This window comes from Glycine max, chromosome 3, assembly GCF_000004515.6.
Source record: "Glycine max cultivar Williams 82 chromosome 3, Glycine_max_v4.0, whole genome shotgun sequence".
Taxonomy (NCBI): Eukaryota; Viridiplantae; Streptophyta; class Magnoliopsida; order Fabales; family Fabaceae; genus Glycine; species Glycine max.
In genome coordinates, this window is record NC_016090.4 from 15351564 (window position 1) to 15362967 (window position 11404).

An 11404-nucleotide genomic window follows, 5' to 3' on the forward strand; every position below is an offset into this window, starting at 1 on the left:
CATTATCATGTTTGATTTATGCATATTTTAAAATAATTTATAATTATTCGCTAATTATGAGTAATAGAACAAAATGAGACGCATCATAACGATATAGAAAAAAATAGTTTTATTCACAATTTTTCTAGGGAACAACAAAATATTCTTTATCCGAGGATGCTCCGGTCATTTTTGTCTTTATATTTAAAATGTCGAAAAATTAAAATGATATAAAATTAAATCATTTTAAATTACGTCAAAATTATATATTATAAGGAACATAAGGGTTTTTTTAGTGTGGTATATGATCAAAGTGAATATTGCAGCTAGATTTTTCCTTTTAAGGAGCTGCAGCTAGATTATTAAGAATTGGAATTAGTTTACTTTTAAGGTGTATTTATTAAAGCATGTCCTTTTCAAGTTTTACAGAAGAAACATTAATTATTTAAAATAAACACTATACACTAATAATGATTTGCAATAATTTGAAATCCATCAGAATGCTTATTTTTAGTTTGAATAAAACTATTATGTTTTAAATAATTAATGCTTCTCTCTGCGTTGTTTCTCATCCAAACCAACGATTGTGTCAATATCTCCTTCCTCTCCTAATTATGATTTGCTTCCCCTGTATGATACACCTCCCTCTCTGTCACGTAATTTTGGATGCAGTGAAAAAGACTAATTAACCCTTGATTTATTGGAGTGTTGTTTAACAATTGAAGCTCAATTTGAGAGTTGCATTGGTCTTGGTGATTAAGTTTCAGGGATTTTATTTGGAATCGTTGGCGGGGTAGGCATTTTCATTCCCGTGCTTACTCTCATTATTTGTTTTGATACCAAGTCTGTTGCTACTCTTTCTAAATGTAGTTAATTAATTCTCTCATTTTATTCTTCTTTAATTTCTTCAAATTGTGACTTCATTAACTCTGGAGAGTTGATTCTTTTTGTTTTGTGATAAAGTTTTGGCATTGTTGACTTGTTTCATTAGTGGTGTATCTTAGTTTCTAGAGTTAATTTTTTACCCTCCTTTATGATTTTTTTTTTTTTATAATTATAGAAGCAATTGCGCAAGTATTACTGAGTCTTTATGCATCATGATTTAGCTTTTTCTCAAGGTTTTAACCCTTGTTTAAGCATAAAACAATTATCCAGTGTCTTGAAAAATTAGGGAACATTTATCCAGTGTCGTTTGGTATATGATCAAGTGTTAGTTTTAACTTGGTTTTACATGTATACATAAGTTGGAATCCTTTTGCCATCCTATGCATTTCAAGGTAATACAAATGGTGTTTTTTTTCTTTAGGTTTGAGATTGTTATTAATGCACCGATCAAGGTAATAAAAGGCAGGAGCACCACATTCCACGAGCAATGATCTGCAACAGCTTTGACAAATTTTATGATACTGATATACATTGAACAAATTTTATTTATTTTTGGTTTGGAACTAATTTTTAACTCTTTAAAGATGGTACTTAGTAATGAATTACAATTCCTTTGCTACTGAAAACTCTTAAAAGAAGGTAGTTAGTAATGAATAAGAATTCCTTTGCCACTGAATTTGTGAAATAGAATAGGGATATTATTTTGAAAATAAATTAGAGAAACCTCAACAATTTTTTGTACACTAATTGTTAAAGCTAGGATCAAGATTGAGCCAAAATAAGTCTCTAATTTTCAACTTGACAATCAAGACCGTAAAAGCTGCTCTAATTAACTGATTAATATTTACTTTTCTCTATTGGTAGTTGTTGAAACCTTCCTCTAAAACAGTTAGTAATCTTCCATCACAACTGCATGACGAAATTACTTACCACTCACTACTTAGTCCTTCACTGCATTCTTGATGGAAAGCTACTTTTAAGAGTGTCACAGTCCAACAACAACATCGAGCTTCAATGTATTAATATCTGAAATTTATTAAAAATACGCATTTGCACTGAAGATAATTTATCTGTTCTATAAAAAGAATACTACTTTATAAGGAGCATCATCCACCTCCGGTAAAAAATCCTGCATTGTACCTTCCACCAAGAGAAAAAGAAAACAAAAACAAATGGGCTAACACAACAATTTTGTCACTCATTTAGTCCAATACACACTCCATTTTAAGAAGACTTTCTCCAACCCTTTGTCATCCTATCATAGCACAAAAGAAAAATAGTTCTTAATCAATATTAACATTCTCACTACTACAAAAAACACATTCTACGACGCACTACCGCCTTAGAAAGTGGCACGGTGACAAACTTGTAATTATCAAAGCTGAGTTTTGTTTTTTACAACACAAATTCTAAGGCGGTCATAAAAAACCGCCTTAGAATGTGTCAGGGTGGTATTTTTGTAATTATAGGAAAAAATTCAACGACGGGTTTTTACGATAACCGCCTTTGTTTTATTTCCCTAATTACATTACGGGATTCCATGCCATTTCGGTACTACCTAGCTACAACACTGTAACCCAGTCTTCACTGTTGATCGATTTCCTCCATCTTCACCCAGTCTTCGAAGACCACTCTGTGACCCAACGTCCCATTTAGTCTTCACCCAGTGTTGAAAGAGAACTCTGTGACCCATCACTAAGCTGTGTCGAAGAGAACTCTGTTGTACTCAGGCCCTGTTCAAGGTGTGTCGTGCTGCTGTCATATCGTACGAACTGGTAAGTACTCATGTCCTAGTGTTGATTGCTTCAAAATGTGTATGTTATATATGTCGTTCTTCTTCTATATTTGCTTCGGTGGTAGGTAGGGACTTTTGTTTTGACTGTGTAATGAATGTCATTGTCATCTTGAGTGTATTTGGTTTATGTTCTCACCATCATTTTATTTTGTCTTTATCGATTTTCAACACACGAACGAAGGACGGGTTGCTTACGGCTTCAATATCTGCTAACCAAACTCTAGTCATATGGGATTTAAAGGTACCGTGCCTTCTTATTTTGAACCACATGTTTATGGTTTTATATTAATATATTAATACTATTAATCAATAAAAAAAATTATGTATAAACTAAAACTTACTTTGGAGATTGAGAAGGCAATACTTTAATATTTTTCAATTTGTTTGAACAATTATGTAAGTTGTGATTTGTTCCACCACAATTTGGAACATCACAAGGACGAGCCTTCTTTGCAACCTCAACTCCTCCTTTCGGCCTTGATCCCTTTGGCTGAACTTTCGTTTTTGAAAACAATGAGATTTTCAATATCACAGTCATCGTCATTATTTGGCACATTATGTTCCTAATGAATTAAATCTAGACTTTCAAGCATCCCTTTTATCATTTGAGTAACTTTTTTCTATCTCTGTAGTAGCAACTTACCCTCGTTGTCTTCAAAGATTCAACTTGTAAACATTGAATTAGAGAGTGGAACTTAACGCCTCTAATTCAATCCTCAAATATTAAATCCTAATTAAGTTATGCTCCCACAAAACTAATTGAAACTTAAAAAGTTAGGAAGGTGAAAAACCAACTTATTAAAATATAAATGTTTGATGTAAAATCATGATTAATAAATAAATATATTAAAGATAAAAATAAAAAAATATAAAAAATTAAAATTTAAAAATTAATATTTTAAAAAATATCACCTTAAGTAGTATTTAAAAAAACATTACCTCAAAAAATATTAAAAAAAACTTATTTAATAATCAAATATATTTTTCGGCTAATAAAAAAATTAAAAATTAATCAAAATATCTTATAAAACATAATCTTAGAGAGTGACACTTAACAGTTTTTCTACATTTTTATTTTGCTTTATTTATTACTAGTATTTTCTTTAAAAGATAATAATTAAGTCTTCAAATAAAACCGAATTCCCCACGTGACACGCACGAGCGTGCTTTATAACATTTTTTAAGCCTAAAAGCCGGCAAGTGCACGTGGCAGAATATCTATGGAAGAAAGAAGACCTTCCACGACGTAAGAATGTATTCTAGTTTGTCACGGAATTTGTAAATCAAACGAATTCGTTGATTCCATATCGATTCGCATTTGCGTACACCCCTGACCCCTTGATTTCTCTCAGTTCCGTTCTGCATCATAGAGTATGGCCAGCCACGATCTTCGATTCTTCGAGTTGAACACAGGCGCTAAGATACCTTCCGTTGGTTTGGGAACGTGGCTCGCTGAACCTGGCGTTGTTGCTCGCGCCTTGGCCACTGCAATAAACGTTGTGCACTTATTTATTTATTATTACTGTTAATTTTTATTAATAAGGGATTGAACTGGTGGCTTTTTTTTTTTTTCTGTTTTTACATCAATCTTATATGTCCAAATTTTACAAATTCTGCCCACACAATCATTGCTAGCTAATTATTATTCCGCCTTTTATATATATATATATATATATATATATATATATATATATATATATATATATATATATATATATATATTCAAATTTGGGTTATTGATGTTTTTGTCTCTAAAATTTAAATTTATTTTTAGTACTTCAGTTTCGAACAAATTTTGACGGATTAGGTGGAGTACAATTTGTTGCCGTTTTTAATTGCAATTGAAGGATTAAAAAAAATAAATTTAAGGAGAAAAATAACATTGACCTAAATTTGTGGGGGGAAAAACATATTTAAATTTATTAAAATTTCATAATTTGTCTTTTCATGAAAAGAAGAGATGTATCCAAAACCTTTTTTTTTTTAAAAAAAAAAACTGTATTGTGGTTATTTATTTAATGGATTTATTTTTTAAGTGTTGATGTGTATGGTTTTGGAACAAAGATGGCTTATAGTGGATCAATGTGACAATGTCGATGCAGGTTGGATATCGGCATATAGATTGTGCGCAAATTTATGGCAATGAAAAGGAGGTGAGAGTTCTATGTTTTTTTTTTTTTTGAATAAACAGGTGTCGATTGTGTTTGATTTAATTGCTTATTATCTTATTTGCGTGGTACTTTTTAAATTTTTTATGGTGTAAGAGTTGTTTTTGTTGAACTTCTTTATACAAGTAAAAGATGAAAATAGTTGGAACTTAGAAGTATTTAATGGATAATGAGGTTATCCTACAGCATGAATCAACCGTTCCAGTTTAAGTAATGATTTGACTGAGTTTGGGTATGCAACTACACTAATATGGAGGGAGAGTTTTGTCATCCAAAAGGGTCCTACAATTTCCTGTAGTGGAGGATTGTTAGTGATTGTAAGTGAACAATGAACACATAGAAATTTTAAAATAAATTACATATTAGAATTTAATTAGAATGCACTAACATATGTTTGTGATGTTTTCTGAGTTTGGGGAGAAATAAACTATCTTTTTCTCCAATGTAAGGTTTGCTGCTTGACAGTTTTGAAATAGACTTTTGTAGTTCTGGAGGAGCAGTGCATAGGTCTACATGCTGGAATTTTCTTTGTATTCAGTTTTATGTTTTGAGAGAAATAAGGAGTGCAAGACTTTATGGTTATATTCTGCATGCTGGAATTTGGTTAGAGCACAATGCTACATACAGTTTCTAGCAAGAAGGTTTTATGGCAGAATTTTATCTTACTTACTCGAAGAATTATGTAAGAATTATATTCATACTTTATACTTCCCTTTTTCTTTTTAAGAATATTGGTATAAAAAATTACAATAATTGCATTGACCAAATAAAACACTTGAGTAGCTTTTATTAATAAAACCAAGAAAAAGATCCTTTGTAGACAAGCACTGATAGCATAGAGCAAACAGCATCTATGTCTATGCATCAAACAATTAGCAGAATTGAACAATTGTTAGTACATAAGTGTAACTTAATCTACCCTTACAGGCTATTAAGGTACTGCATGTCCCTCAAATGAAATCGTAATGAGTTGTTACTTGAAGCAATGGAATTTTCTACTTTCAAACTTGTGAAAATTGTTTTGGTTTGGGCTTAAGCCTTACTGAATAATAATAGAAAACAATAGTTCTACATGAGAGGTATAAAAAGTTAGTATCCAATTAAGTTAACTACACTAAAGTAATATCATGTTATTACAAAATTTGGAGGTTTTATCCAGATTATATGAAATTGTAAATAAGATTACACATTTTAGAAGTCCAGGCAGAAATGTGCTGCTATTCTCATTCAATTTATTTTCACATAATAGAAATGAGTTTATCTCATTTAGAAGCAGGAAAAACCACAAAAGATGAAAAAAAATCAAGGCTGATGTTCTTCATTCTTTCTCTTCACTCTAAAACTTCTTCTGCATAGTCATGCCATTAGCTGCGGTTAAAACTTAAAATGTGTGGTGCTAAAAATGGTCTAATACAAAATGTAGAATGGAATTTTCTATGCAAATCTTTTGTTGCCCTTAAGAGATACAATTGAGGGTTTAATGTGAAAGAACTAGTAAAATGGAGAAGAAAATATGAATTTATTCCTCACTAATACATCAATTGTGCAGTATTTTTACGGCTTAGCTGGAGATGAGGTGAGAATACTGTTGATAGCCGGAGTGCAGGACCATGTCTATTAGCAATAGTAACCTAAATTCTAAAAGGAATGAGAGAAATCACATGCACACACGCAAGCACAAGAGATTTAATGAGGTTCGCCAAGTGTGTTTATGTCCTTGGGAGCAAAGTCAGTCCATTTCTATTTCTTATACATAAACAATAGAATTACATCACAATATATAATATCATCCATACCACGGGCTTTACCCGCACCCATACCCGCTTTTACTATACCTGCCTTTACCTGCACCCATACCCGCTTTTACTATACCTGCCTTTCCTGCTAACATCCTGGAGATTAAAGCAAGAACACAGCTAACAATGATAGGGCACTGATAATGTGCATTTTACCATTAACTACGTTGGGTTTGTATAATTAAACTTTATGTCAGTGTTACAATTCTTATTTTTTTTTTATCTATTAGTTATTGTAAATTTTATGTAGATTGGTGCTGCCTTGAAGAAGTTATTTGCTGATGGTGTAGTTAAGCGTGAAGATATGTTTATCACCTCCAAGCTATGGTTTGTCTTTTTTATATGTACTTTATATTTGTCATACTAATTTGTTGCCAAGTTTATCTATGCAATCACTTGGTATAGATTTCTTGAGAGTCTTCATGTTTTTCTTCTTCTTAATTCATAGTTATTGAAAATACAATTTAATAAATCAGCATTCCAAAGTATTTTCATTGAATTATCTTATACAAGATTAGAAGAGATATTTAATTTGAAGTTATCAAATATTATTTACATGCTAAGTCTGCAAGATAACTCATTGACCATTTTATCCTTGTACAGAAAGATGTGAAATTCTGAGATTAGCATCATTAATGATCTTTACAGTTGTCATTTATTTTCAATTTTTCAATTATTTTAACCTCCACTAAGGTTAAACCATATTTGAATCCATACTAGGAGAAGCACCTACATTTAGTGTTTAACCATGTCTTGAGTAGGATTGCCATCTATGAAGAATATCTATTCAAAATCCCAAAAACATTGATGTTTTTCAATTCTTCAAACTTTCTACAAATACTGATTTTCTTTCCTTTGAATCTGAACATTATCTCTTCATCATCTTTTTATCCACCAAATAAGCCTTCTCCTACTCTAAAAGCCTATAGTTCTTCATCTTTTTCTGTCAAAGTACTATTGTGATCATACGTTGTTGTTCAAAAACTTGAACAATTTTATGAAAAGCAGAGGACTTTCTCAATAACAGTCTACAGATTTCTGGCATTTATTCAAACTGTTCTTGCTAGTTTGTTCTTAAACTCAATTACATCCTTTATCATTCTGATTCTGTAATTACATTCTTTATACCCAATTTAATTTGCACATGTTTTATAGGTGTAATGATCACTTGCCGGAAAATGTCCCAGAGGCATTTGATAAAACTTTACAAGATTTGCAACTGGACTATTTGGATCTCTACCTTGTGTGTAAATCATAAGAAATTCATTCATTCCTTCCTACATCAATTTCTTTTTAGTGTCACTGAATTCAAGTTCTTATGTTAAAAATTTGATTTGTCATATGTCTATATTTATTCTTATAGATCCATTGGCCAGTCAGTGCGAAAAACGGGAAGCTTACCAAACCTGACATACCTAGCACATGGAGAGCAATGGAGGCACTCTACAATTCTGGCAAGGCTCAAGCTATAGGGGTCAGCAATTTCTCTGTAAAGAAGCTTCAGGATTTGTTGGATGTGGCAAGTGTGCCTCCAGCTGTTAACCAAGTGGAATTGCACCCTTCATTACAGCAGCCAGAATTGCATGCTTTCTGTAAATCCAAGGGAGTGCACTTATCAGTGAGTGTGCAAATTTAAATCCAAACATTTATGCATGCTACATGAACAATGATTTTAAGATCGGACCAGTGATTGAAACTAGTTCAATGGTTCGACTGTAGTTGAATCGGTTTTATATTTTTTAAATATAATATAATATTTCAACTAATAAAATAATATATAATTAAAAAATTATAAATTAATATAAATGATTAAATTATATAATTCGTAAGATAAAAATTAATAATAGTTAAGAAAATAGTTGATATTTATGGGAAATATTTAAGAATGTATTTTTATTTATTTTAAAAATATTTTAAATAAAATAATAAAATTTAAAAAACCAAAAAATTTAAAATTAAAATGACCGGTTCAACCCCAGTTCTCTATACCGGTTCAACATTAGTTTTAGCTGATTTTATACTAGTTGGACTGATTATGAGATACTCTGATTTTTAGAGTCTTTAGAGCGATCACCTAACCGATTTCTGGTTGAACCGACCGGTCCGATTTTAAAAATCTTGTACACAAGTACATATCTCTGGATATAAAAAACTTAAAGGAATTGTATAGTAGACATCTTGTAGCAACTTCAGTGTACATATAGGAACTTTTTGTGATTCTGAGCTGCAATTTTGCTTACTACTCACCACTATGAATGATCTAATTCAGGGCTATTCACCACTGGGAAAAGGATACAGTGAAAGTAATATTCTTAAAAATCCATTTCTGCACACAACTGCAGAGAAGTTAGGGAAGACTGCAGCACAAATAGCTCTTAGATGGGGACTACAAATGGGCCATAGTGTGCTTCCCAAGAGCACAAATGATGCAAGGCTCAAGGAAAACTTTGATCTCTTTGATTGGTCCATACCTGCAGATTTGCTTGCCAACTTCTCTGACATTAAGCAGGCGAGTTATTTTATGGAAAATATTTTTTTTTCAAAAGCTTTCTCAGGCTAAGAAAAATTATTGTTTTTCAAATTAAGTTATTTAAAAACCCAAATCCTGAAAAAGCATTTCAACTACATGTTTTACTGATGCAGGAGAGAATAGTTACTGGAGATGGTTTTTTTAGCAAGACATCTCCCGGGTACAAAACAATTGAAGAACTCTGGGATGAGTAATGGACAGTTTCCATATTGGCCACATCCCCCCCCCCCCCCCCCTCTTGCTTAATGCAAAAATGAGCTTATCTTTATGATTATTGTAATAATCTACGATGTGTTTATAATTTTGGACTTGAGATGTGTCAAGGGAGATTTCGAGTTTACATTAATAACGTGTCATTTTGGAATTCAGTTGTTTGAGTCTTGACCTTATTGTGTGTTTGACAAAACTATTGTTAGAAGTCTAATATCGTTTAGATCGGAAAATGTTAGTTATTAATATGTTAATTTTTTGTTAGTAGGGGACTCAAACCCATGATCAATCCCTCCCTTCCTCTTACTTTTCCTCCCTCTTATTTTTACCATCAAGTCAAACTTATATCTTCGACCAATAATTATATAAGTGGGAGATAATTCTCACTGTACAAAGCGTGACATCCTCTCTTAGAGAGTTAGAACCGCTTAGCCCAAGCAAACCTGCTTAGCGCAAGAAGTCACATTGGAAGATAGTTGTCACATGCAAGCATGCTAAGCGTGCATCCTAGGGCTTAACACGTGACCACTTAGCTGGACATGCACGCTCAATGCGAGCATCGCACTAAGTGCACAAGAAAGTTCTGATTGACCAATCAATTGGTGAAGATATTTAGAAAGATGATTCATTCATTAGCATTCTTCACCATGAAGAAAGCAACATGAAGCAGAGAGAGAAGCCATAGCCATTGTTGAAGGAGATCACTTTCCAGAGTTCTGGTCGATCCATTTCATTCTATTTCTCTTCAATTATCTTCCATTTCATTCCACCTTTTTATATTTGTAAGTCTCTCATGACAATGAGAGGCCAAAACCACCCGTTATTGAGAGCTATGCAAACCAAACACTCTTAGATGCAATGATTCTAAACTATCTATTAATATGACATTGATATTATTATTTTTTTCTTGTGCTCATTCACATGTCTATGTTCTGATCATCAATTTTCATGCACTATTTTAGGATTTAGACATTGAGAAATATTTATATGCTAAGAGAACTTAGGAAGAACATCTAGGTGATCCATGTCTAAGGATAGAGTGGTATTGCCTAACCTATTTATGTATTTTTGCTTGTAATGAAATTATTTAATATAACTCTTAAGGGATTATGAACGATATTAGGTGCTTTAGGCTCTCTCACTTGAGGGATCATGATTAGAGTATGTTAGAAGATGCGGGTAATAATCATATTCATGTTAAACATAGAAAAATCAATTACAATTGCATCGAGAGTAGTTCTGGTAAGCGGAGCCCCCAACATGTTCCATAATTCATCACCAACACCATCTCACAACTCCAAGCATTTGTTTTCTTACTCTTTCATGTTCCTTGATTTGTAGTTAAATTACATTAGTTTATATTTGTACTTATTGCCATTGAAGACACCGAAAGTTGGAGACCTACCTTCAGTAAATATTATAAATTTAGATAATATTCTAAAACTTTTTTTGTAGTTGATTTTCTATCTTTTATAAGTCATTTCTTTTTTAGATATCTTCTACAAGTCATGCTATTAGTATTCCTTGTTGGCCATGCCTTTAGATTGATCAAAGCTAGAGATATTGTGTTTGAATATGGTCCAAGATGAGGATATGGACCTGATTGTGGCAGTAGAGTGTCTCAGAAGGGTTTGCAGTACCAACTTGAGGTCATTTATCCATACTAAAAAAAACCTTTTTAGTTATCACTAATGCATGGACATGCACATGACCTAGAGTTCTGTATAGATTGTAGCTCTTTTGGTAATGTGGCTAGGTTCATCAACCATAGTTATGATCCTAACCTATTTGTTCAATGTGTTTATTTTTTTTAGAATTTTTAATTGTTTTTAAAATAAGACATTCTAAGACATTTCTTTTAAAACCGTCTTTGAAAGTGTATATTTTAAGACGATTCTTAACTAAAAACCGTCTTAGAAAGACACCTTGGGTATTCTTCTAAGACGTTTTTTTTTTATCTAAGAATCGTCTTTGAAGGGAACCTTTTTCTAAGACGGTTGTTTATGGAACCGTCGTTGAAAGTCAAAACTTTCAACGACGT

General features: G+C 32.1%; 1 protein-coding gene across 2 annotated transcripts; it reads left to right on the plus strand.

Annotated features, from left to right (window-relative positions):
* The first annotated feature begins 3915 nt into the window (after nucleotides 1-3915).
* Nucleotides 3916-9627, plus strand: LOC100809492 (aldo-keto reductase family protein). 2 transcript variants are annotated; one of them, NM_001255028.2, is given in 8 exon segments: nucleotides 3916-4155; nucleotides 4762-4812; nucleotides 6377-6403; nucleotides 6874-6950; nucleotides 7779-7866; nucleotides 7987-8241; nucleotides 8893-9132; nucleotides 9267-9627. In NM_001255028.2, coding segments are annotated over 8 exon segments (942 nt in total). In that variant the 5' UTR covers nucleotides 3916-4032; the 3' UTR covers nucleotides 9348-9627.
* The last annotated feature ends 1777 nt before the right edge of the window (nucleotides 9628-11404 follow it).

What these genes read in the sequence shown, in the direction of transcription:
- LOC100809492 (NM_001348765.2), top strand. Translation starts at nt 4,033, where the DNA reads ATGGCCAGCCACGATCTTCGATTCTTCGAGTTGAACACAGGCGCTAAG. An exon ending in CCTTGGCCACTGCAATAAAC is followed by an intron (nt 4,156 to 4,761) that starts GTTGTGCACTTA and finishes ATGTCGATGCAG; the next exon opens with GTTGGATATCGGCATATAGA. An exon ending in ACTATTTGGATCTCTACCTT is followed by an intron (nt 7,867 to 7,986) that starts GTGTGTAAATCA and finishes TTATTCTTATAG; the next exon opens with ATCCATTGGCCAGTCAGTGC.